The sequence below is a fragment of the Phocoena sinus genome, chromosome 15, assembly GCF_008692025.1.
Source record: "Phocoena sinus isolate mPhoSin1 chromosome 15, mPhoSin1.pri, whole genome shotgun sequence".
NCBI classification, from domain to species: Eukaryota; Metazoa; Chordata; class Mammalia; order Artiodactyla; family Phocoenidae; genus Phocoena; species Phocoena sinus.
Window position 1 is genome coordinate 77,990,828 of NC_045777.1, and position 27,105 is coordinate 78,017,932.

The 27,105-nt window shown below is 43.3% G+C and overlaps 1 protein-coding gene across 2 annotated transcripts in view; it reads left to right on the forward strand.

The window, feature by feature from the left end:
- Positions 1–312: 312 nt before the first annotated feature.
- LOC116739843 (general transcription factor II-I repeat domain-containing protein 2) overlaps positions 313–27,105 on the forward strand; it is a 54,443-nt gene continuing 27,650 nt past the window's right edge. For both annotated transcript variants that reach the window (XM_032604630.1, XM_032604631.1), the window contains exons 1-4: positions 313–702; positions 8,713–8,816; positions 15,878–16,016; positions 25,970–26,089. In XM_032604630.1, coding sequence (XP_032460521.1) covers positions 8,718–8,816; positions 15,878–16,016; positions 25,970–26,089 — 358 coding nt within the window. In that variant the 5' untranslated portion in view covers positions 313–702; positions 8,713–8,717. The remainder of the gene's footprint in view (positions 703–8,712; positions 8,817–15,877; positions 16,017–25,969; positions 26,090–27,105) is intronic.

The window sequence follows — 27,105 nt, forward strand, 5'->3', positions numbered from 1 at the left end:
GGCATATATAAAATATGTAACTTTGCTTAAACAACACTATAGTAATATTCGACTACTTGCTGGAGTAGCTGATGGACAGTAGTAGTAGCTGTCCATCTGATGGACAGCTCATGGTTGGGTTGGTTATGTCACTGACCCCCATCAAAAGGTGAGGACACGTTGTTACAGTATTATAACAACTCGTTGGCCTTAAAGGCAGATTCACCGGTCACCGGAGTTGTGACCTCACCGCTTTAAAGGTACAAACTGCAATCATACGAAACTATAAAATTAAATAACAGCAAGAAAGTAGTCCACGTTCGGGGGCGGTGTCGGGGCGAGACCAGACACATGCAGCCACGCATCTAAGACTGAAGATGGACGAGCACTTCTGGCCTTGAACAGAGCAGGACTAAGAGACTTCCAAACAAGCTCACTGTGAAGCTGAACTATTCCACGGCACCGGAAACGGCAACTCCCACTTGGGGCGCTGCGGACACACGAGTCTAGGCTGCCTTCCAGGAAGCCAAAAAAAAAAAAAAAAAGGAAAAGAAAGAGAAAAAGAAGGGATAGTGGAGAGCAGGGCTTCGGCCGCCGCCCACACGCCGCGCCCTCGCCTCTTCGCGGTTGCGGCCGCCGCCCTCGGCCCCCGGGCCACTCCCAGGTGGCTCAGCCCTCGGACCCCGCGGCCGGCCGGGCGCTGCCCGCCGGCGGGGACCTCAGGTGCGTACCCCGCCCCCGCCGCAGCCGCCATTAAGAGCGGGTGCTTTGCTTGGAACTTTCTCGTCCCGCGGGCCTGACGGAGGGGAGGCCTGGGGAGACCGCCCGCCCAGGCGCGCGGGCTGCAAGCAGCCCCTTCGCAGCCAGCCCGACCGGCCCCCCTAACCGGCGCCCCGCGGGCAAGGCCCGAGGAGTGGGGGTGGGGCAGTGAAGTCCTGGCGCGGGGGCAACGGTAGCACGCACGGAACGCGCATACCTCTTCCTTCTGATTGGCTGAGCGGAGGTGGTGGGGGCGGGTGCTGCAGACTCTGGGCTCTGTAAGGCCTGATGTACGTGAGGTCACGCTCCAGCTGGCGTACGTGGGGATACCGCGCTGCGTGCGGACGCGCTTGATTGGTTAGTGGGGGGGGGCGGGTCAGACGCTGTTGCCTGGTAACTGCGCCCGGCTCCACGGCGGTGTCCCGACACCGCCCCTCACGTCGCGCACGTTGCCGAGTGGCGCGCGGTGTGGGGTTTGTCGTGGGTGTGGTCACTGGGGCGGCCACCAGTGGCCGGTTTGTTGGCAGAAAACCAACCTAAAGGTCAGAAGAAGGCTCTGGTCCTAGACTACAGTCCCTCACGATTATGATTTAGAGATAAAGGAGAAAAAAGGTTTGTAGGGCTATATTCCCCGTGCTTCGAACCCAATCTTTGCTGTTTAATAACAGCTTTATTGACATAACGCCATGAAATTCACCTTTAAAAGTGTATAATTCAGTGGTTTTTGTTTATTCACAGAGCTGTGCAACCATCACCAGTAATTCTATGAACGTTTTCGTCACCCCCAAAGAAACCCCATATCGATTAGGCAGTCATTCCCCTTTCCCATCCCCGCCCTGGACGCCGCCAATGTGCTTTGTATCCCTGCCTATTCCAGGTATTTCCTAAGGATAGAATCATCAAAGGGAGTGTTTTGGGTCTGGCTTCTTTCATTCTTTCTTATAGCTGAATAATAATTCATTGTATGGATATACCACATTTTCATCTTCCATCAATTGATGAATGTTTTTGGATTATTTCCACTTTGGGGCCATTATGAATACTGCTGTTGAACATCAGTGTTCAAGTTTTTGTGTGGACATTTGTTTTCAACACTTGGGTACATACCAAGGAATGGAATGGCTGAGCCAAAAATGCCACCGTTTAGTTTCCTGCTGGTAATTTGAAGTAAGCAGATGTCTAAATACGGGATTGGAAATTGGCAAATTGGATATTGCTCATAGCTGCAGTCGAAGAGTTGAGCAGCCTTTTCTCTTCTTTTCTTCCACCTGGAGAGGAAGGCTTGATCTGTGTGACCGGCCACCTTGCCTTCAGTGGACACAGGGCTTGGCGCCAGGCTACTGCAGGTGTTAATGCATTTGGAGCGGGTCAACTTTCTTTCTGCCTTCCTGTTGTTTAGTGCCCCACAGCTCTGGGTCTTTGCCCACACCTGCTGCCTGGAAGCTCTCTTCTCAAGCAGAACTTGCTAACATGCTTTCAGTCTCATCCCCCAGGTTGTTGACTCAGAACCATTTCGGGGGGTTCTGGCTTTCATTTTGCCTTCATTGCCTGCTATCCTGTATCTATGCAGGTCTGTCTAACTCGAGATCGCAGGATGTGGATTTTACTCACATAAAAATCACTTTGTTTCCACCTTGTCTTTCCTGCCAGCAGTGTATGTTTTCATATAGCACGTGCTCATTACATTTTTTTAAATTTTAAACATTTGTTTGGCTAAGCTAAAGTTCTTGATTATTTGTTAAGCTTTTTTTTTTTTTTTCATTTAATTTGGCCACGCTGCACGGCTTGTGGAATCTTAGTTCCCCGACCAGGGACTGAACCCGTGGAGTCCTAACCACTGGACCCCCAGGGAATTCCCAAGCATTTAATTTTGACTTTTTTTTTTCATTTTTTGACATTGAAAATACATATTATGTCTAATTCTTTTCCATACTCCTTGGTCATTCCAGAAAAGTCCTGGTTGTCTTGAAATTTGTTATTATTCTTTTTCTAGGATATTTTTTCCCAGCTTGAGATATAATTGACATATAACACTGTATTAGTTTTAGGAGTACAACATAGTGATTTGACATATGTATGTACTGTGAAATGACTACCACAATAAGTTTAGTCAACATTCATCACATCACATAATTACAATTTTTTTTTCTTGTGGTAAGATCTACTCTCTAAGCAACTTTCAAATATACAGTACAGTATTGTTAACTATAGTCATCATGCCCCAGGACTAGTTTATTTTATAACTGGGAGTTTGTACCTCTTGACCACTTCAATACATTTCTGTTGAATGTTGAATAGGTACATCTGCATTTGTAGTTTCCACTTACTGTAGGCCTGGGCTGAGTCAGGGAGAAGGTGGCACCTTGGGAACTTGCTAATTAAAATCAAGGCCTCAGGGACCTGAAAAATTAACCTTTGAAAAGGTAAATTCAGAAACAGTTTAAAAAATAAAGCTGGTGTCTATTTCAAGATTTCAGAGGTTTGATAAATGGAGTGGATGACATTCCAAAATTTAAGTGGTGGAAATGAATTCTAGAATAGGGATGGGCAAATTTTTTTTGTAAAGGGTCAGATAATAAATATTTCCAGCTCTGAGGACATGTGGTCTCTGTCACATGCAACCCTGCCTTTGCAGGAAAGCAGTCAATGGACAAGATGCAAGCCAGTGAGTGTGGCTATGTTCCAATAAAACTTTATTTATAAAAATAGGTGGTAGTCTGGTTTTGATGTTTGCTTTTCATTAGTAAAATGTAACATTGAAAAGGAGAGAAAGTCCTCAAAGTTTGCTGGGAAAACTGTGAGATTTGAGAGTTGTTTCAGTTTACATCTCCAGTTTTAAAAAAGCAAAAAGTTAAGCACTATATAAAATCTGTGATCTAAATGAACAAAGCTGGTGCTTTAGATTTCAGTAGAGAAGTTAATCACCATATAGGCTTTGGGGGTTTGAACTCTGGTACAAGCTCTCATTGTCAAGGATTTTTAACTATTAGAATGCAATGATTTTGTTTCTCAGGGAAATGTCCTCAGGGTGGGAAACCACATGGTTAGCTTATAACCATGGTTCATTAGTTTGGATGTGCTATTGACACATGGTGTGTTCTAAATCATAAAATGTAAAAGACAAAGTTCCTGCCTCCATTTGCTGTTAAGTAAAGGGTGCAAACAAAGCAATAATTTTGAAACATACATTTTTAAAATTATTGCTGGTAGCACAGTTGACACCAACCGATAATAGCTTTTTTGAGTTCCACCTAGTTTCATTCTGCCTGTTATTTTATTCTCTGTTAAAGTTTTGGCATCACAGTCCTCTCAGAGATTACTGTGGTGTAATTACAGATTAGGTGCAAGCATAAGAGCCTGGAATATGCCAGTCCCTTAAGTGGGCTCAGATCTCTGGTGGCTCTCAGTGTGAGCATCTCACAACAGTGTGTCTGGTTCTACTGTTTAAAAATGCGTATTTTTCATACATCATGGCCCCTACACTACATCATTGGATGATTAATGGAAGAAACAATGACCCATGTCAACACTGCAGGGAAAACTGGCTCTGCAGGATTTAGCAAGAGGTCACAGAGAGGTCACGATGAATCCACTATTCATGTCATCAACATGAGAGTCGGCATACTGTGGCTTTGAGGGTTCCAGTAGCTGCTAGGTGACCAGCCAAGTATGTGATAAGGCTTTAGAGAGACTGCACAGTATTAAAGTTATGGCTAGACGACGTGAAATCTAAAGACATATCTATCGATGGCAAAGTTCTAAGAAAAAAGGGAAACCACCACCAAAGAGGGGATGGACTTGTGATAGACAACGCAGAGCCCGCTAGGGGTGGTTGACAGATTTCAGAACTACTTACCTGAAAAAATGTGTGGTGTCGGCAAAGTTGCATCTGCTGATAAAGAGCTAGAAAAGCCTCTCCCCTAAACAATGAAAGAAATCATGGAAGAAAAATGTTCTCTCTGGGAAAGATATGTACTGCTTCCTCGGATAATGTTGACCATGCTTGAATTTGCCTTTAGGTATACCTACTTCCATTGTAAGACTCAACTCCGCTGAATGAGACATAGTCTTTTTTTTTTTTAACAGTGTTTGAATTAGTTAACTCTGAAAGATAATGGTCAAGAATATATTTCTTCATCACAGTTTTAAAAAACAGTAAGGTATTAAAGAGCTTGGTTCCAGGTTTATCTTTAGAACAGTGCAAATTTACCCACGTGAGTCCTTTTTTAAAACAAATATTTTCTTTATTTTAGATAAAAACTGAACACATGTTCACTATATTTAAAAGCTTATTTAAAAATCTTTGTGAGATTTCTGTAACTTCCAATGGGAAAATTATTTTAATATTTCAACAAGTAATGCAGCTGACACGTAAAGATAAAAGAAATTGGAGTGAAACTCTAGCTTTGCCAATATTTTGCATAAATAAAAATTATTTCAAGTTGGACCTTTTAATATGAAGTAATTTAATCAGAATTCTTTTTTTTTTTAAATAAATTTATTTATTTATTTTTGGCTGAGTTGGGTCATCGTTGCCGCGCGCGGGCTTTCTCTAGTTGCGGTGAGCGGGGGCTACTCTTCGTTGCGGTGTGCGGGCTTCTCATTGCGGTGGCTTCTCTTGTTGCGGAGCACGGGCTCTACGTGCAAGGGCTTCAGTAGTTGTGGCACGTGGGCTCAGTAGTTGCGGCTTGCAGGCTCTAGAGCACAGGCTCAGTAGTTGTGGTGCGTGGGCTTAGCTGCTCCGCGGCATGTGGGATCTTCCCGGCCCAGGGCTCAAACCCATGTCTCCTGCATTGGCAGGCGGATTCTTAACCACTGCGCCACCAGGGAAACCCCCAATTCAGTGGTTTTTAATATATGCATGGAGTTGGGCAGTCATCACCACAGTCAATGTTAGAACATTTTCATCACCCTGAATAGAAACCCTGTACCCTTTAGCTACCCCACCTCCCAGCCCGAAGCAACCACTAATCTACTTTCTGTCTCTATAGATTTCCCTATTCTGGACATTTCATATGCATAGACTCAGTAATATGTGGTTCCCTTGATTTTAAAACGAGGGGGCCCATAGAAGTTCAGAGGTGAAAGGAACCTTCATAGTAAGTGATTGATTTAGTCATAGAGGAGGAACCTGAGGGCCACCGCCCACTGGGGTCCCAGAACAGGTTGGTGGTCTGGGGAACCCACAACCTGGCTTTCCTGGCCCCTGCTTCTGTGAGGACCAGCCCATCATGCCTCATGCCCTGTAAGCTTGCGTCACCAGCCTAAGTTGGTGTGTCCTCTGGTGTTCACTGTTAATGCCACTGTGTGATAGCAGTTTCTTTCTGGCAAAGGGAGCAGGAGAGGATGCAGCCACCGGGTTAGGGGTGCAGGGAATGTTCCATGAACAGCGTTGACTAAGGACTATCCAGGGAGGACTTCCCTGGTGATCCAGTGGCTAAGACTCTGCGCTCCCAATGCAGGGGGCCTGGGTTCGATCCCTGGTCAGGGAACTAGATCCCACATGCCACAACTAAAGATTCCGCATGCTGCAACTAAAAAGAGATCTTGCACGTGGCAACGAGGATCCCGTGTGCCGCAACTAAGACCTGGCACAGCCACAAATAAATAAATTTTTTTTTTAAAAAAAGGACTATTCAGGGAAATGACCTCTTGGGACAGGCAAAGAACAGTTCAGTGAATTTCTGTTGTAATCCAGATACAGCCGTTTCTAGAGAGCAGAAAGCCCCAAACGAAATGCATCCTTCCCCATCAAGTCTGACGGGACTCAGTCCCCTCCAGCGTTCTTACCATCAAAAAGTACTAAGATGCTCTCGAAAAGTTCTGGTAATGAATAGGACCTCTCCTCGCCTGTGGCATCCCCACAGGCTGTTGGTATGGTGTCCCTCCCATTTCTTAACACACACTGAATGTGATTGACATAACAGATCTACAGCAATTGAAGGTGAGAAGTGGAAACAGCAGTAGGCAGGAAGTTGCCCAGCGTCTAGCTTTTCATGGACAAATCAACATGTTTGTAACCTGAGAATACATCTGCTCCTTTTTCTCTGTCTGGGATAATAAAGGGAAAATAAGAATTATGAATGAAAATATTCTGAGCTCCCAAAGAATCAGGATAGGGTATAATCTAAGTGCATAGTCTGGTAAGTGGCAAAAAGAGCGTGCCTTTGCTGTTTCATGCTTTGTGATACCCATTTCTTCGGCCTGCTGTACTTAGTGATCATCATGGAATCTAGATGCTAGAGGAAAGAGTTTCTAAGACTTAACACGTGTCCTTGGTGGTGCTGCTTGCTGCTTTTTCTGACTCCAGCTCTGTGGGAATAGAGTCCTTGTTATGACAAACAACATTCACAGACTTCTATCTGTTTTCAAATATGGGTATGATAACAAGTGTCAAAGAGTGTCAAAGTCTTGATATTAAGATAATTATTTAAAAGCTTCAAATTGGGACTGCCCTGGCAGTCCAGTGGTTAGGACTCCGCGCTTCCACTGCAGGGGGCAGGGGTTCGATCCCTGGTCGGGGAACTAAGATCCTGCAAGTCTCGCAGCGTGCCTAAGTAAATAAATATTTTTTAAAATAAATAAATAAAATAAAATCTTCAAATTGAAGTATATTTCCTCACCTGTTCATGCCCAGGTCTTGCCTGTTAATTTATGTTCCTGGTATGATGTCACACTCTCATGTTCTATTTCACAATAGGGAAAGTTATAAAAAAATTTTAAGTCAAACAGTTTGCATCCTAATGGCTCTGTACATGCTAGTTAGTCTCCGTTCTTTCTTTCTCAGGAAGACCTCAGCTCTAACCTAAGAGATCCTCAAGGATCCTCAAGTGTCTTCAGAAGATCTAGATAGATGAGTAGTTATATTTTTAGAATTCCTTTTCAGCCTGCTATATCCATCCAGATTGGCTAGGGTAGGCGATGGTTAAAAACACCACCAGATTTTGGTGCATTCAAGGAGCAAGGATTTATTCCTTGCTTGCCCTAGAGGTCTCTTTTTTTTTTTTTTTTTTTTTTTTTTTTTTCCTAGAGGTCTCTTGTGATTGGCTGTGGGTCTGATCCACAGTTTCCCCAATCTGGAACCCAACCATATGGAACGTGGCAGATCCATTGCAGAGCAAGGAGTGTGGCAGGAACCTCTGCGTGGAAGTGACGTCATTTCCCTGACATCCTTGGCCAAGGCAAGGCACGCGGCCACATACCTTCAAGTGGGCAAGGAATTGAACCACAGGCTCTGAAAGAAACGTTTGCGAATATTTCTGAATAGCCTTATAGGACCACCGTACTTCACCCCCATAGATCCTTAGGCTTCCTCCCAGATGCATATTTATGTTGATCTGTTTATCTTTTGCTTACAGACATAATTAAGCCAGATACTGCAGGGGCAGGACACAATGACAAGTGCTTACATTGTATGCTCTAGTTCAAAGAACTCTTTTTATGATGTTAGAGAAACTTTTGCAAAGAAACTTTTTAATGCTCACTTGATTTAGAGTCTGGGGAAAATTAGAATGAGCTTTCATGCAGAAGTCCTAGCAGGAAAAGGAAGGAAGGGATTTTCCCTTCCCATCTGTAATACACAAAGCCACTTCTCTCCTCTTCCTGTGTATGTGGACCAGAATATGGTGCCAGACATGGTCGTGCTGAAATCTGACAAAACGACACGGGATCCATAAAGGACCTTCCTTACCTTCCTTCCTCCTCGTCTGGGAAATAGTTAACATGCCTCTCTAGCATACCTGAATTTATTTTATGAGAAGGTGATATCTAGGTTTAGTGGAAAATACACTATGGAAAGTTAGCATTGCTCTACAGAGATCTTAGGCAAAGCACTTACTGTCTCTAAGTGTTGGTTTCTTCACCTTTAAAGGAAGGGTTGAACTAGGTCACCTGTGAGGACCCTCACAGCTCTAAACATGTTGAGCAGGACACTGAATTTCTACCACTCACTTTCCTAATACTTCTCTTTCCTAGGGATCATGGCCCAAGTAGCAGTGTCCACTCTGCCCATCACAAATGAGGAGTCCTCGGAGAGCAGGATGGTGGTGACGTTCCTCGTGTCTGCCCTTGAGTCCATGGTGAGATGGCTTTGCAGTTCTATAAAATGTCACGTGGTTGGATCACTGCCGAGCATCAGAACGGTGAAGCACTTCACCGACACTTTTGATGTTCAGCTTCAGTGTTACATCCTATCTGTGTGCACATATCCTTTTTTATAGGGGATGATGGGCTTGTCAGATAATTAAGAAATTTTTTTCTTACATTATGGATGGAATTGTATAAATGTAATCTCTCTAGACCTGAAAATTTAACGAAGGTCCCTCCGTTACCTTGTTTGAGAATACTTTTTGTTTAAAGTCAAAGGTAAATTAATAATCCAGGGGCAAAAAAAATAATAATAATCATCCAGGGGCTTCCCTGGTGGTGCAGTGGTTGAGAATCCACCTGCCAATGCAGGGGACATGGGTTCAAGCCCTGGTGCAGGAGGATCCCACACGCCACGGAGCAACTAAGCCCGTGCGCCACAGCTACTGAGCCCGCGTACCACAACTACTGAAGCCCACGCGCCTAGAGCCCATGCTCCGCAACGAGAAGCCACGACAATGAGAAGCCCATGCATCACAGTGAAGAGTAGCCCCCACTCACCGCAACAAAGACCCAACCCAGCCAAAAATAAATAAATTTTTTAAAAAATTAATAATCCATTGATATGCATCTGTTTTACATCCAAAGTATAAAACTTACCTTGTGGGTGAAAATTTGAGGGGAGATTTACATAACCTCAAGGCATCTGATCACAACGTATTGATTAAAAAACGGAACATCAGTAACTTTATAAAAGTAGAGAAACCTGACAGCCACCCCCTTAATCAAGTGACCAAGGGGAACATCAGCAGTAATGGGATGGAGGGACCTCCTGAGCTGCCTGGTGGGAGGAACTGAGGAGGGGCAGTGCCGCGTCCTGGCATTCCTGCCTCCAAGGAGGAAGCATAGGACAAACCCACATTTACGGACATCCTACAGAATAACTGGGCTGCACTTCCATAAATGTCAGTCTCACGAAAGACAAAGATGGAGATCTGTCTGTTCCAGATGGAAGGAGACTGGAGAGACAGGACAGCCAATAGAAAGTGCGACCCTGGACTGGATCCTGGACCAGAAAAAAATCTAGAGAGAGATTTACTTTTTCTATAAAGAACATTATTGGGTCCACTGGCAAAATACCAAACACACAGGTAACTCACTCACATACACACACGCATACCTAGACCCATCATATTTAAACTGTAGAAAACCAACTATAAAGAGAAAATTTTAAAGCAACTTAGGGTAAACTGAATAACGGCCCCCAAAGATGTCCTGTCCTCATCCCCAGAGCCTGTGAACGTTACCTTATTTGGCAAAAGAAAGTTTACAGATGTTTCTAAGCTAAGGATCTTGAGATGGGAGATTATCCTAGATTATCTGAGGGTAAATAAAAATGTTAAAAAAAAACAACAACCCTGGAATGAATTTTTTTAAAAAGCATCAGACCTATTTGAAGAGAACTAGAAATATCTTACCCCAGAACTGACCACATTCCTTCTTTTGACAAATATTCATGAAGCAGCTCCTATATGTCAAGGTCTTCTAGGTGCTGGGGCCAGAAGACTTGAGAAGACAGATAAGGTCCCCCTCACATAGATTTCATGTTCTACTTGGGGAGACAGACAATAAACAAACTCTGTGTGTGTGTATCAGTAAATATAATATTATTTTAAAATGAGGGTCAGGGGGACTTCCCTCATGGTCCAGTGGCTAAGACTCTGCACTCCCAATGCAGGGGGCCTGGGTTCGATCCCTGCTCGGGGAACTAGATCCCACACACATGCCGCAACTAAAGATCCCACATGCCGCAACTAAGACCTGCACAGCCAAATAAATAAATAAATTTTTTTTTTAATAATTAATAAAACAAGGGTCAGAAAACAGAGGTTTAAGGGAGAGAACAGATGGTTAAGGGCGGTGGTCTGGGAGAAGTTCTCTGGGCAGTTGCCCTTTATGCAAAGACCTAGATGAAGTGAGGAAGTGAGTCAGGCCAGTAACCGGGGGCAGAGTGTTCAAAGCACCAAGAGCAGCTTGTGCAAAGGCCCCTTGGCAGGAACAAGTTTGGTGTTTTCAAGGAATATCAAGAAGTCCAGTAACACTGGAGCAGAGTGAGGAAAGAAGATGTGGTCAGAGGTCAAGTACAAGAGGGTGCGACTTCCCTTGCAGTCCACTGGTTAAGACGCTGTGCTCCCAATGCCAGGGGTCACGGGCTCAGTCCCTGGTCGGAGTAACTAAGATCCCGCATGTCACACGGTGCAGCCAAAAAAAAAAAAAGAGGCAGCTAGTGACCAGATCATATCAAGACTGGGACTTTTTCCCTCAGGTAGTGGGAAGGCATTGGAAGGTTTTGAGCAAAGGAGTGATGGCAGTGGCGGGGGGTGTTTGTGTCAAAAGTCGATGACTGTGGAACACGAGTGGAAGCAGGGAGACCAGTTTGCAGGCCATGGTTCACGTGGGAGGTTTTGGTGGCCTGGACTAGGGTGGGAGTGGCGGAGATAAGAAGCAATGGGACCACAAAGATCTGATGAAGGTAGAGTTGCTAGGACTTACCGACGGATTGGATGGGAGCTATGACATTTTCTTGAGAAAATCAAGTTTTGTGTGTGTGTGGTAGGATATATATATATACACACGACGTAAAATTTACCATCTTCACCATTTTTAAGTGCACAGTTCAGTGGCATTAAGTACATTCACACTGCTGTGTGACCCTCACCACTGCCCATCTCCAGAACTTTTTCATCTTCTTAAACTGAAACTCTGCCCTCATTAAACAGTTATTCTCACTCACCCCTTCCTCGAGCCTTCAGAAACCGAGGTGTGTGTGTGTCTGTGTGTGTGTGTTTTAAAAAAATGTTATCGTACTTAGGAATACTTTTACTATTTACAGAAAAGCTGGAGACTTCCCTGGTGGTCCAGTGGTTAGGACTCTGCTTTCACTGCAGGGGGCCCGGGTTCGATCCCTGGTTGGGGAAATAAGATCCCACAAGCCGCATGGCCTGGCCAAAAACATAAATAAATAAAAGCTGTAAAGATCATACAGAGAGCCCCCACATACTCCTCACCCATAACTTACATATCTGTGGCACGTTATATATAACTATGGTACATTTGCCGAAACTAATAGATCAATACCGTACATCACTATTAACCAACTCCAGACTTCACTCGAATTTCATCAGCTTTTCCACTGATGTCCTTTTTCTGCTCCAGGCTCCACCCTGTGATCCCACATGGCATTTAATCATCCTGTCCCGTTAGGCTCCTCTGATCTGTGACAGTTTCTCAATCTCTTTTTTTTTGCGGTACGCGGGCCTCTCACCGCTGTGGCCTCTCCCGTTGCGGAGCACAGGCTCCGGACGCGCAGGCTCAGCGGCCATGGCTCACGGGCCCAGCCGCTCCGCGGCATGTGAGATCTTCCCGGACAGGGGCACGAACCCGTGTCCCCTGCATCGGCAGGCGGACTCTCAACCACTGCGCCACCAGGGAAGCCCTCCTATTTTTGATGACTTTGACAGTTCTGCAGAGTTCCGGTCAGGTATTTTATCGAATCTCCTTCCGTTTGGGTTTCTCTGATGTAGCCCTCCTGTTTAGACCAGGGTTATGGAGTTTTGGAAAGAAGACCGGAGAGGTGAGATGCCTCATCTTCTCATCACATCGCGTCAGGGGTGCGTGGCACCAACGTGTCACTGGTGAGGCTCATCTGGATCACTGGGTCAGGGTGGCACGATGGTATAAAAGAATTTATACCCTTTGAGTCAGGTGAGCCACTGACATGATTCCAGCCCATGGAAATAAACGTGTCTGGAAATGTTTACATCCTTGGAATTTTTTTTTTTTTTGAGGTACAATTGACATACAAGTTGGATGTTTATTGCAGTGTTATTTGTACCAGGAAAATAACTTCAGTAATGTTATGGTTAACCTATGGCATATACATAGGATAGAATATTATATATTCATTCAAAAATCAGGTTTTTCAGGATTATAAATGCTCAGAAACAATGAAAAGTGAATAAAGCAGAATGCCAACCTATATACAGTAGAATGTTTCTAATTTTGTTTTTAAAAATTGTGTGTGCATATTTTAAAATGTGAATAGTGGGTAATTTTAGGTAATGGAATTAGAGGTGATTTCTTTTTCTGTGTACTTTTCTGTATCTGCTAAAATTTTTGTAACAGTATATATCATAATGAGAAAAAAATGCTTTTAAAAAGATATTTTCTACCAATGATGACCTAAGTAAGACTAAAGATTGATAACTTCACCTAATACCAGATTCTATACTTTAGATAAAGAGCTGAATTTTTGGTTCATTTGACACAGAGATAGATTTGCCATGAAGTTAATGGAGCTTAAAAGCTTCTGAGCACCTGCCTTGCACTGGCCACTTCCATGGCCTTGGGGGATCCTAGCAACATATGCACATATGTTTTTGTAAAATTTGCTGAAGTGAGATCTTTTCACCACATCAGTTAAGGTTGCTGTCTCCTGTTCTGCCTTCCTCTTTCTGTCACAAGCCCTGTGTTAACTTCCTCTTGCTGCTATAACAAATTACACAAACTTAGAGGCTTTAAACGTCACACATTTATCTGACGACGGTTCTGGAGTTCAGAAGGCAGAAAGTGGGTTTTACAGAGCTAAAATCAAGGTGTCAACAGGCTGTGCTCCTTCTGGAGGCTCCCAGGGAGAAACTGTGCCTTGCCCTTCCCAGCTCCTCGGGCTGGAATTCCTTGACCTGTGGTTCCTTCCAGCAAGGGCACCAATGTGCCCTTGGATTCCCTTGTCATCCCCTTCTGCCTCCTTCTTTTTATACTAGGATCCTTGTGATTTCATTAGGGGACCCCTGTGGCCCCACCCAGATAATCAAGATAATCTCATCTCGGGCTTCCCTGGTGGCGCAGTGGTTAAGAATCCGCCTGCCGATGCAGGGGACACGGGTTCGAGCCCTGGTCCGGGAAGATCCCACATGCCGCAGAGCAACTAAGCCCGTGGGCCACAACTACTGAGCCCACGTGCCACAACTACTGAAGCCTGCGTGCCTAGAGCCCATGCTCTGCAACAAGAGAAGCCACTGCAATGAGAAGCCTGCACACAGCAACGAAGACCCAAGGCAGCCAAAAATAAATAAATAAATAAAATTAAAATTGGAAAACCTTTAATTAAAAAAAAAAGACAATCTCATCTCAAGATCCTAACTGTAATCACATCTGCAAAGTCCCTTTTGCCTGTAAGGTAACATAACAGGCTCTGGGGATTAGGACGTAGACATCTTTAGGGGCCATTATTCTGCCCCCCATAAGCCACTGTGTCAGGTGATGTTTGAGTGGAGATGGGCATTTTGGGAGTCTCAAGAAGGGGAAGCTGGGTTGGAGATTACATTTAGTCTTAGTTTAGTGGTAAGTATTACGTGGCTTGATGTTATTTCTGTGTCTGGGTAAATTATTGCTAGATGTCCTGGTATAGGAATGGTTTCCAGGAATAATCCGATTGTCAACTTTTCCGGTAACTTGACATCAAGGGACAAGACCCGAGGTCATATTGTGGTGTGAACATGTTCCCAACTCCAAAAGTATGTGGGTAGTAGAGGAGAAACAAGGTTTTAAATGTACAGAGCCAGCAGCTAGTCTGTGGAAAATTCTTCCAGTCGTTAAATGGGTGTAATTGTCAACAGAGGATTTGTTTTTCATCGATGCGTTGTCAAAACGGAAGTTCCCTCTGGTCAGGAAGATACTCAGTAACATAGTGTATTCAGTTATAAATACACCAAACATTCTTTTAAATTGTTGAAAGGAACTACATAAAGTAGAATTTATCAGAATTCTTGTCTGTAGCACCACGAAGAACAGCAAGTGTGTCTGTGGTATGAATTTTCATGTTTCATTCATCCTGATCATCAATAATAAAAAGGTAATCAATCACATTGGAGGAAACATTAAATTATCTCTATTCTCTTCATAGAAAATGATATTATGAAATTTTTGTCACAGGAAGAGGCAGATTCTGCAGCCAAAGATGTAGGGAAAAAAGGCACATGAGACAGGCGTGTCAAGATTCTGCACTCAGTTCCAACATGGGTGTTTTCCCCACACTAACAAGCAATTCTTAGACACCAGCTGGGTGTCCTACCATTCACCTCAATCCTGACACTGTTTACCTAGAGAGAGCATCAGATTCCACAGGTTAAGGGCTCAGTCCTACAAGACTGTCTTCCCTACCCCTCCCCCAACTTCAGATGCCATTGGCAAGCCCGCATCGTCACCTGTGCGTCTGACCAACCCACTATAGATTGGAGGGTCCCACGTGCCCCTCCTCGGGTTCGATTAATTTGCTAGAGCTGCTCACAGAACTCAGAGAAACATTTGATTTACTAGACTGTTATAAAAGGATATATATAACTCAAGGACAGAAAGATGGGAGAGATGCACAAGGCAACGTGGGGAAAGGGGAACAGAGCTTCCATGCCCTCTCCAAGTGCACCACTCTCCCTAAATCTCCACTTGTTCATCAATCCTTTTGTCTTTTCCTTCATTACCTAGGGATGATGGATTAAACCACTGGCCATTGATTCAATCTACAGCCCCTCTCCCCTCCCCAGAGGTCAGGGGGGTGGGACTGAAAGTTCCCACCTTCTAATCACCTGGTTGGTTTTCCCAGCAGCCAGCCCCCATCCTTAGGCTGGTCCCAAAGTCACCTCATTAACAAAGCAAAAGACACCTTTATCTCGCTCTTAGAAAATTCCAAGGGTTTTAGGAGCTTTGTGCCAGAAGCAGTGGAAGACAACCAAATATATACATTTCTTATTATAAATCACAAACATCATCACAGGTGCTGAATAAAAATCTTCTTCTCGTGGTTTTATGATGTTAATGGTATTTGCTTGATAAAATTTGTGTGTTTTTTTTTTCTTGGTGGTTTTTCTCATTCTAAAGAAATATTTGTTTTGTACCTAATTTTGTACTTTTCTTCTTAAGGCAGACCTCACAGCCCCCACAAAAATCCAGATCTGCCCTTGCAGATAACATTTCATTCTTTTTTTTCCCATTTCAGTGTAAAGAACTGGCCAAGTCCAAGGCGGAAGTGGCCTGCATTGCAATGTATGAAACAGACGTGTTTGTCGTTGGCACAGAGAAAGGACGTGCTTTTATCAATGCCAGAACGGATTTGCAGAAGGATTTTGCAAAATACTGTAGGTGTTAACAATTTTATCCTTTGTATTCATAAATCTTAGAATTTTGGCAGGCAAGACTTATGTATTATTTTCTTCTAAGACGTCATCAGCATTATCCTGAAACTGGTTCTGACACATCCCTTTGACGTAGCAAAACACTGACTCCAAGAAGCATGGTCAATGTATTTTACACTGTATCCTCTGCAGGGCCCTGGTTTTGTAGAATACATTTGAAGAACATAGAGGAAACTGTCTTTCATTCCTAAAATAAAACCACAAAAAAAAAAAAAAAAGGGGCTTCCCTGGTGGCGCAGTGGTTGAGTGTCTGCCTGCTGATGCAGGGGACACGGGTTCGTGCCCCGGTCCGGGAGGATCCCACGTGCCGCGGAGCGGCTGGGCCCGTGAGCCATGGCCGCTGAGCCTGCGCGTCCGGAGCCTGTGCTCCGCAACGGGAGAGGCCACAGCGGTGAGAGGTCCGCGTACCACAAAAAAACAAACAAACAAAAAAATAAATAAATAAAAATAAATAAATAAATAAAACCAAATTGAACAAAAATACTCTTATTTTACTCCTTCCCAAAGGAAAGGGAAAAACTCCTTCAAGGCCAATTCGGTTTTTCTTTCAGTTAATAGCCATTATACTCCTTTGTCTTTTTTTTTTTTTTTAAATGTAGGACTTTCAGGGCCTTCAGTGTACCAATATGTGTTACAAGGAGCATTAGTGAGCATATGTGGTCATCTGTGAGCTAAACTAGTCTAGTGCATTAGTGAGCATATGTAGTCATCTGTGAGCTAAACTAGTCTAGTGCATCAGTGAGCATATGTGGTCATCTGTGAGCTAAACTAGTCTAGTGCATTAGTGAGCATATGTGGTCATCTGTGAGCTAAACTAGTCTAGTGTGTTAAAACCTACACGCTGTATAATGATTATCTCTACCACTGTAGGTCATCTGCCAGGTATTGAATTAGCAATTTTGTATTCCCTGGAACCAAGAAAGGAAAAAAAAAAAAAGTTTATCAGAGGGTGTGTGTGTGTGTAGGGGGATATGGGTATAGATATATAGATGTCTCCAAGGGTTGGCAAAGGATGTATATATCCTCTCTCTATATGTATACAGTTGACTCTTGAACAACATGGGTTTGAATTGTACAGGTCCATATATATTTGCACAGGTCCATATATATTTGCACAGGTCCATATATATTTGGAATTTTTTCAATAGTAAATACTACAGTACTACAACATCTGTGGTTAGTTGAAAGCACAAATGAGGAACCGTGGATACGGAGGAAACGTGGATACTGGAGGCCGACACTAAATTATACGCAGATTTCCACCAGCACCCCTACCTCATGTTGTTCAAGGGCCAACTGTATACCATTTTACTACAAAACAAACCTATATCTATAAAAGATCATATATATATATATATATATATATATATATATATATATATATATAGGAGAGAGGGTGATTGATTCGGACTGACTTTTAAGACCAAACTTAGGGTCTCTACTATCAAGAAGATTAAAAAAATGAAGCAATCTTTAAATAAGATGGTGAGTATGTAATTGATGAACAAGAAGGGTATGCTCAGATCAATGTCAGCTGCCAACTGGATTTCTAATCATTGAAATTGAATCACAGATTTTTAAAACATTTTCACAGTGCATGCTAATTTTTCATATATAAAGTTATTCATATTTCTCTGAATATGTTTTCTCTCTTTTTTCCTTGATAAATCTTGTAAGGCATTCACCTATTTTAATTAAATTTCCAATAAGACAACTTTTGGCTTTGTGATTTTGTCTATTGTTTCTTTGTTTTCTTTGTCATTTATTTCTGCTCTTTATTATTTCCTTATTTAATTGACTTTAATTGCTTTGCTTTTCTAGCTTCTTGATTTGGTAGCTTAGGTCATTGAGGTTTTTAAAAAAATATTTAAAGGGATCATTTTTCCTTTAGGTTCTGCTTTAGCTGTAATCCTCAGACTTTGATATGTTGTGTTTTATTATGATTTTGTTCAAAGCATTTTCTAAGAACCCTAGTAATTTCTTTTTGACCCATGGTTACTGAGAAGCGTGTTGATTAATTTCCTAATATCTGGAAATTTGGGGATTATTGATTTCTAGTTAAATCCCATTGTGATTTCTAGTTAAATCCCATTGTGATTTCTAGTTAAATCCCATTGTGATTTCTAGTTAAATCCCTTTTGAGTTTACCAAGCCCTAATTTATCACTTAGCACATGATTTATGTTGGTGACTAGTCCATGCACCCTTGAAAAGAATTTAGATTCTGCAGTTAACAGACCAATCAGGTCAAGTTGTTAAATGTTATTCAGTTCATCTGTATCATTTCCAATTTTCGCCTATTATCTTATCCGTTATTGATAGAGGATTGTTAAAATAGCCAACTATATTGCATATTTGTTCCTCCTTTTGGTTAGTACATTTTGCTTCACACATGTTGAAGATACGAATATGAACGTTATTAGATATAAATTTAGGATTGTAATGTTTTCCTGCTGAATTGACCCTTGTTTTCCTCACAAAATATTCCTCTTTGTTTCATTTATCCTCCTGATCTTGAAGTCTCGTTTGTCTTGTATTAATATAGCCTCACCAGCTTTCTTATGACTAATATTTGCATAGCACATCCTTTTCTATTCATTTACTTTCAGCTCTCTGTACTTTATATTTAAACTATGTCTCTTGTAAACATGCAGTTAGGTCTTTTTTGTAAAAACCAGTCTGAAAATCTGACTCTTGGATTGTTTCATCCATTTACATTTAATGTCATCATTTATATGGTTTAGTTTAAGGCTTCTATGTTGCTGTTTCTTTTCTATTCATCTCATATATTCTTTGTTCCTTTGAGACTTTCCTGCGTTATTTTATTTCTTATTTTTTTAATAAATTAATTTTATTTATTTATTTATTTTGGCTGCATTGGGTCCTCGTTGCTGCATGCCTGCTTTCTCTAGTTGTGGCCAGCGGGGGCTACTCTTCATCGTGGTACACGGGCTTCTCATTCTGGTGGCTTCTTTTGTTGCAGAGCATGGGCTCTAGGCACGTGGGCTTCAGTAGTTGTGGCATGTGGACTCAGTAGCTGTGGCTCCTGGGCTCTAGAGCACAGGCTCAGTAGTTGTGGCACATGGGCTTAGTTGCTCTGCGGCATGTGGGATCTTGCCAGACCAGGGATCGAACCCATGTCCCCTGCACTGGCAGGTGGATTCTTAACCACTGCACCACCAGGGAAACCCCCTGTGTTATTTTAGATCGAGAAATTTTTTGTATTATATTTTATCTCCTCTATTGACGTTTTAGCTCTTTTAGGTTTTTTTTTTTTTGGTTATTCTTGGGATTATAATATGCCCTCCTAATTTGTCACAGTGAACCTAAAATTACTATTTTTCTACTACACCTACAATGTAAGAACCTTAAACAGTATAATTCTGTTTACTTCTGTCTAGCCCTAATATGTTAGAAATCCTGCAACACCTTATGATGTTTGTTTTAAGCAACCACTTTCCAAAATTTTTTAAAATAATCTTTTATATTTACCTACATATGTACCCTTTCTAATACCCCTTTTTCCTTCTTGTAGCTCTGGATTTCCATCTGGAATTATTTCCCTTCAGCCTGAAGAACTTTCTTTAGCATTTCCTTTAGTGTGGGTCTAATAGTAAGAAACCCTCTCTGATTTTGTTTATCAGAAAATGTATTTACCTTGCCTTCATTTGTGTGTGTGTGTGTGGTTTAAAAAAAACCATAAAATTTACCATTAAACCACATTTATGGGTATGGTAGCTCAGTAGTGTTGAGTATATTCACATTGTTGTGAAACAGATCTCCAGAACTCTTTCATCTTGCAGATCTGAAGCTCTATATCCACTAAATAAACAATTCCCTTTCCCCCACTCCCTTGGCCCCTGATAACCACCATTCTCCTTTGTTTCTGTGAGTGTGACTATTTCACATACCTCATCTAAGTGGAATCATAGAGTACTTACACTACTAATGCCTGGATTATTTTACTTTGGGCATAGCGTCCTGAGGTTTCAGCCATGTTATAGCATGGAATGGGACTCAGTCTGCCTTCAAACACCTCTAATGAATTTTTCAGTTCAGTTATCGGATTTTTCAGCCCCAGAAGTGCCGTTTGGTATTTTTATAGTTCCTCTTTGTCAGTACTCTCATTTTGTTCATGTATCATTTAGTTGTCTTTCTATACTCTCTTTTAGTGCATTGAGGATCTTTATTTTAAATTCTTCGTCAGGTAGTTCATAGATCTACATTTCTTGAGAATTGGTGTCTGGAGTTCTATTTTGTTCCTTTGAGTGGGCCTTGTTTCCCTGCTTCTCTGTATGCCTTGTAATTTTTCTTCCCCCCTGGGGAAAAAAAACAACCACCATTTGAAAAAACAACCACCTCTCACAGTCTTTGCTTACTGGCTCGGTGCGGGAGAAGACCACCCATCAGCCCTGCTGGCTGTTCTAGAACCTCTCAAACCTTTTTGAATCTCTTTCGCCCCCTGGTGTCTCCCACAGAACTGCAGCTCTGAGTTAAGTCAGTGCTCTGAGTCAGGCAAGATATAAATCAGTTCCTCCAGTAACCCCCCAGACAAGCCAGAATGTTGGACACACAGTCCACTCTTTTGTTTCCACGTCAAGGGAGGAGCCTCAGTCTGGGGGTTCCTTCGCAGCTGCTCTGCACTATGCCACGTAGAGGGAGAAGCATGGATAGGCACAGCAAATGCTGCAAACCTTCCTACCCCTGTGCTAAAATCTCTTCTTGGTTTTCCAATGGCTGGGGTGCCATAGCGTCTCAGCTGGTCTGCAGAGTTCTCACAGAGGTGTTCTGGTCCGTATATTGTTAATTTGGTGTATCTGTGGAGGAAGGAAGGCCCATTGCTTCCTAGTCTGCCATCTTGCCAACATCATTCTCCTTGCTTTCATTTCTGAAGAATTTTTTTTTTTTGAAGTATAGTTGATTTACAACATTATGTTAGTTTCAGGTGTATGGCAAAATGAATTCAGTTATACATATATTTATATATTCTTTTTGAGATTCTTTTCCATTATGGGTTATTACAAGATATTGAATATAGTTCCCTGTGCCACACAGTAGGTCCTTATTGTTTTTTGAAGACTGCTTTTACTCGATATAGAATCTGGCTTGACAATTTTTTTCCTCCAGCCCTTTTTTTTCTCTTTTGACCGCATCGCGTGGGTTGCGGGATCTTAGTTCCCCGACTAGGGATTGAACCTGCGCCTTAAGCAGTGCAAGCATGGAGTGCTAACCATTGGACGACCAGGGAATTCTCTTCCTCCAGCCCTTTCAAAGTTTCATTCCATTTCCTCCTGGTTGCCACTGTTTGAGATAACAAAGTCAGGTTCGAATTCTTATTTTTGTTCCCCTGAAGGTAATGTATCTTTTTCCCTAGCTCTGTCTCATCTTTGGTTTTCAGCAGTTTGGCCATGAAATGCCTATTTATAGCGTTCTTTGTCTTTACCCTACTTGGTCTGTGGAGCTTACTGAATCTGCATGTTGACGTCTTCATCAATGTTGGACATTTTTGGCCATTCATATCTCTTCAAATATTTATTCTGATTCTCTTCTTAATTTACACAGAGAAGGAAATTTGCTATTTAATGTTGTTTTTTTTTTGAATTATCTTTGGCTGCATTGGGTCTTCGTTGCTGCACGCGGGCTTTCTCTAGTTGCGTTGCGCGGGCTTCTCGTTGCGGTGGCTTCTCTTGCCCTGGAGCACAGGCTCTAGGCGGGCAGGCTTCAGTAGTTGCAGCACGTGGGCTCTAGGGTGCGCGGGTTTCAGTGGTTGTGGCTCATGGGCTCTAGAGCGCAGGCTCAGTAGTTGTGGCGCACGGGCTTAGTTGCTCCACGGCACGTGGGATCTTCCAGGACCAGGGTTTTAACCCGTGTCCCCTGCATTGGCAGGCAGATTCTTAACCACTGGGCCATCAGGGAAGTCTGGCAGATGGATTCTTAACCACTGCATCACCAGGGAAGTTCAGAAATTTGCTATTTATTGTCTCACAAGTCATCAAGGCTCTGTTCCTTCCCCCCCCCCCCACTTTTTCTTTTTGTATTCAAGTTTCAGATTGGATAGTTTCTATTGGCATTTCTCTGAGGGCACTGATTCTTCCTTCAGCCGTATCCAGGGTGCTGTTAAGTCCATCTGGTGAAATTTTCATTTCCGATTATTTTCCATTTCTAAAATCGCGTTTTCTTTCTTCCTTTCCTGGTTAGCATTTTCATTTCTCTGTTGCAATTTCCCTTATATTAATTTGTTGTGTTCACCACCCCTATAAAAGGTCTTTCATGTGTTTATAGCAGTTGTTTTAGTCCTTATCTGGTAATTTTAACATCTGGGTCATTTCTGGTTCTACGTCTATAGATTTTTTTTTTTCTGTCTTGGTCATGGGTCACATTTTCCTGCTTCTTCACATTCCTACAAATCCTTCATTTTATACTGGGTATTATGCATGATATGTTGTAAAAATCTGCTAAGTAAAATTGCATTTTGTTCTGGCAGGCAGTTAAGTTACTGTCAGGTCACCCTGTCCCCATGTGGATGAGAGTTGCCCTTGGCCCTAGAACATCCCTCTTAGTCTCAGAAGGCGGCCCCTCCTCCTAAGATGTGCCCCTTAGTTTCACAAGGTGTTAAACAAGCTTCTCGAGCTTGGTGGATCTTGAATACCAAACCCTGTCTTTCTGGCACCACACAGCTGTTTAAATCTCTGCTCAGCAATTTACCTTCCAGATGTTGCTTTTCCTTAAAGCCTCACCCTGTGCTTGCACAGTTTGGAGACGAAGCAGGAATTTGAGGGAAGATGCTGTGATGATACTGGGTCTCCTACCTCTGTGACTCATTTTCTCCTGAATTTCCCTTTCAGTGTTTAACCACAATGGCAGTCCTGATATGTGACATAGATTTCCTCGTTTCACTAAGACTGCTGCTTTTCGGTTAAGCTCTATTTCTCCCTGAGTCCCACAGGAAGTCAGGAGTTCCCATGGGGGAAAAGCCAGGTCAGTGTGCATCTCATCCCGTATGTGTGCTTCCCTTCTTTCGAGGACGGCATTCCTTCCGGCTTTCGCCTGTTTCTGGTTGTTCTTCAGTGCTTTCAAGTAGTTATCTTCTCATTTTGTCCAGAGCTTATCGTTCATTGTTCCTGGCAAACACACAGTTCTCTGCCATCGCTGGACAGTAATACTGGGTGTCATTCTTGAACGTGTGATGGTTACTTCTCTAGAAGCTGTCTTGAAAGTTAGGAAAAATTACCATGGGATTGCATCAAAAACACGTTTACCTGCCTTCTGAAGTTAGAAACCAACTCCCTGCTGTATAAGCATTCACAAATTTAATCCTCAAAACAGAAGGAATTTAGAATCAACCTGGGTTAGGGTTATAGGTGCTTAATATTAAAGCAATATAAAGTAAACCAGGGACTGGCGAGCTTTCTCTGTAACGGGAGTGATAGTAAATGTTTTAGTCTCTGGGTCATTACAGCCTCTGTTGCAGCCGCTCACCTTGCTTTTGTAGCACGAAAGTAGAAGCAGGTGATATGGCGGTGAATGCACCTGGTCAATAAAACTTTATTTACAGCACTGAAATGTGAATTTCATGTTATTTTCTCAGGTCATGAAGTAAGTCCTTTTGAACTTATTTAACCATTTCAAAATATGAAAAACCGTTCTTGGCTCACAGCTCATACAAAACACAGGCCGCGGGCAGGATGTGGCCCCAGGCTGTAGTTCACTGACCCCTGGACTAAACCTGCAGGCAGTACTGTCAGTTATTCTGTTTACCTCTTATTTTACCTGTGGGCCAAAATTGTTTGAATGACCAAGCACACACAGGTTTTCACCTGCTTCCTTCTTTTAGCCCAATTGGTTCTGATAGGTGAACATGCCTCGGAATTGCTTTGCAGAATTGTTTACACAGAGCTATATACATCCTGTACTTCCTGGATGTCTGAGGGTTTTCAAGAATAATTCTGTCTGCGCATGATTTTTGCCTTGCATCTGACCCTAGAACGTAACTCCATTGTACAAGCCGCTCTGGCCCAAGAAATCACTTTGACGTTTTCAAGTTACTGCCTCTCTACTCCAAGTCCACCCTTCTTTGTCCCGCCTTGTGACACTGGAACTGGGCCCTGTAAACATTTCTCCCTTGGCAGCTGGCCTAGGTAGGACCTACCTTGGAGGCTTTCTCAGGAGGTCCCTGGAGGAGGAAGACACTTCTCTTCCCGTTTCCGGTGGGCTCACACCTGCTTGTACCTGTAGCACACGGTGACCAATTGCACTTGGGATTCCCAGGGGCAGCATCCAGCTGGCTCCCCTGCATCCCGGCCAGCTGCCCAGCAACTCACACAGAAGTCCCAGAAAGTTCCAGAAGGAAGCTTCCCAGAGAAATCTTAGGGGCACCACACCCACCGGCAGTTTCCCAGGGAGTTAGTTCCACCAGTGCCTGAGAGAGGGGCCTCCTAGAAAGTTCTGCTGGCATCACCCCATGGGTGGTTTCCAGAGTTCTGCCACCGCCCCAGGGAACAGCTTCCCTGCAACAGCGAATCTGGCGGCACCCCAGGGGCCACTTGCCAGTGGTTTCCACTAGCACCTCTAGAGGACGGGTCCATGCTTGCCAGCCCCAGTTTATGGCACCCCTGCAGACTCTGCCTCCTCCCCAGAGAGGCCTGGATCTCAGCCTCGGGGGGACTCTCTTCCAGGATTAGTTTCTCCCTCAGCCCTTGTGGTGGTCGATTCTCCTGCTGCCTGTTACTTGTGTGTTGTTTAGAGTTCTCATTACCCCTTAGCAGTTCATCCTTGTTACTACGATTCTGTTTTGGTTTTTTTTTTGGCTGCACCAAGTCTTAGTTGTAGCATACAGGCTCTTAGTTATGGCTCGAGGGATCTAGGTCCCTCACCAGGGATCAGACCCGACCCCTCGCATTGGGAGCACAGAGTCTTAACCTCGGGACCACCAGAGAAGTCCCACTATTGATTCTTTTATTAAACTCTCCCTGTTCAAATTAATGTGTGGTTTCTGTGTCCTGACTAACCCTGATGAAAACAAACGGTTTCAAAACTTTTGCGGTAGCAGCTGACTGGGGGGCTGGTCCCAAACCTGCCCAGTGCTGAGGGTCTTCCTACACAGTGACTGTCACTTGCAGACTGGATAGCAAATAATTTTCTTTTCTTTTTTTTTTTTTGGCTTCCCTACTTGGCCTGCAGGATCTTAGTTCCCCAACCGGGGATGGAACCCGAGTCCTCTGCAGTGGAAGCGCAGAGTCCTAACCACTGGACCGGCAGGGAATTCCCAGCAAACAATTTTCTGTTACCATTTCCTTTGAACTACTAATATTTCCTTATATGTTGAATTATTTATTGTTTATCAGTAGATTCATTTCAGAGGTGATCACTATGTTATTTTATCCTGTTCATCAGAAATACCCTGTTCTTTGTTGTGTTTTTTTTTTTTTTTTTTTAATTAAAAGGTCTTGTTTTAGACTTCCCTGGTAGCGCAGTGGTTAAGAATCCGCCTGCCAATGCAGGGGACACGGGTTCAAGCCCTGGTCCGGGAAGATCCCACATGTCCCAGAGCAGCTGGGCCTGTGTGCCACAGCTGCTGAGCCTGCGCTCTGGAGCCCGTGAGCCACAACTACTGAGTCTGCACGCCACAACTACTGAGCCCACGCGCCTAGAGAAGCCACCACAGTGAGAAGCCCGCGCACTGCAACGAACAGTAGCCCCTGCTCGCTGCAACTAGAGAAAGCCCGCGCGCAGCAACAAAGACCCAACACAGCCAAAAATAAATAAATAAATTTATTTAAAAAAAGATCTTGTTTTATGTCTATTCCTTTTTCCTTTCAGTACCAGAAGCATGGACGTTAAGGAAACGCACAGTACAGATACTTGGATACTGACTTTGTACTGATCACTCGTTTACAGGCATTGCCGAAGGGCTGCAGGAGGTGAAACCCCCAGGCCCTGCCAACGGGATGCAGATTGATTCGGGAGAAACGGAAATACTCAGAAAAGCTGTCGAGGACTATTTCTGCTTTTGTTACGGTAAAGCTCACTTTAAGCATTAATTCTCTGAATAGTTCACTACAGAAGATGGTATTAGAAATCATTTTATCAGCGTGACTATTTAGACCGTCTCTAACATTGGAAGAATCCACATTCACATCAAGGGAAGAGCCAGTAAAGTACCAGATCAAGTCTTCTTCCGGAAGACCACTTGGTCTCTTCTGGTCCATTGGAACCTCTGAATTCATCAGCCTGCAGTCTTTGCAGAGCCCCCTCCCCATGGTCATGCAGTTATTAGATGTTCATGGTTGGTTCACACACCAGCCTCATCCTCGTTGGTCTCCCCACCTACCCACATCTTCCCACAGGCATGGAGACAGGGATTTTTTTTTTTTAATACCTACACAGTGCTTAAAAAAGCTAGATAACAAGGAAGTCTGCAGGTGTTGTACTTGTGATAGAAGCATCTTAGGGCCTGGATCATCATTCCTAGACAGCTGCAAACATCTGTGTGACCTGCAGGTCCCTGTGAGCATTTGGATTTGTGGGACTCCTACAGCATAGGGGATCTTAGGGTCTCAGGCTACACTTCCATATGAGAAATGGAGCTCCAGCACCTCGGGGCTGGTCAGCCAGTGCAGAGACACCGACGTATCCCCAGGTGGACTCAGCTTTCTACAGGCAAGTTGGCCCAATCTGTACAGTGTGACACAGGAACAGCTAAGCTTTGGGCAGGGCTCTCATCCTCTTTGGCTGCAGCCTGAGTAACCTCAGGCTGTTCCCTGCAGCCCTGGGTGCACCAGGGTGAGCACCCTGAATTGTGCAACCTCCAAGAGAATGGAGAAAAAGACCTATTATTTTCTTTCTTTTGGAAGTAGATTAGTTAATTAATTTACTTATTGAAATACAGTTGACTTACAATATTATATTAGTTTCAGGTGTACAACATAGTAATTCAATATTTTTTTAAATAAATTAATTTTATTTATTTATTTTTGGCTGTGTTGGGTCTTCGTTGCTGCGTGCTGGCTTTCTCGAGTTACGGCAAGCGGGGG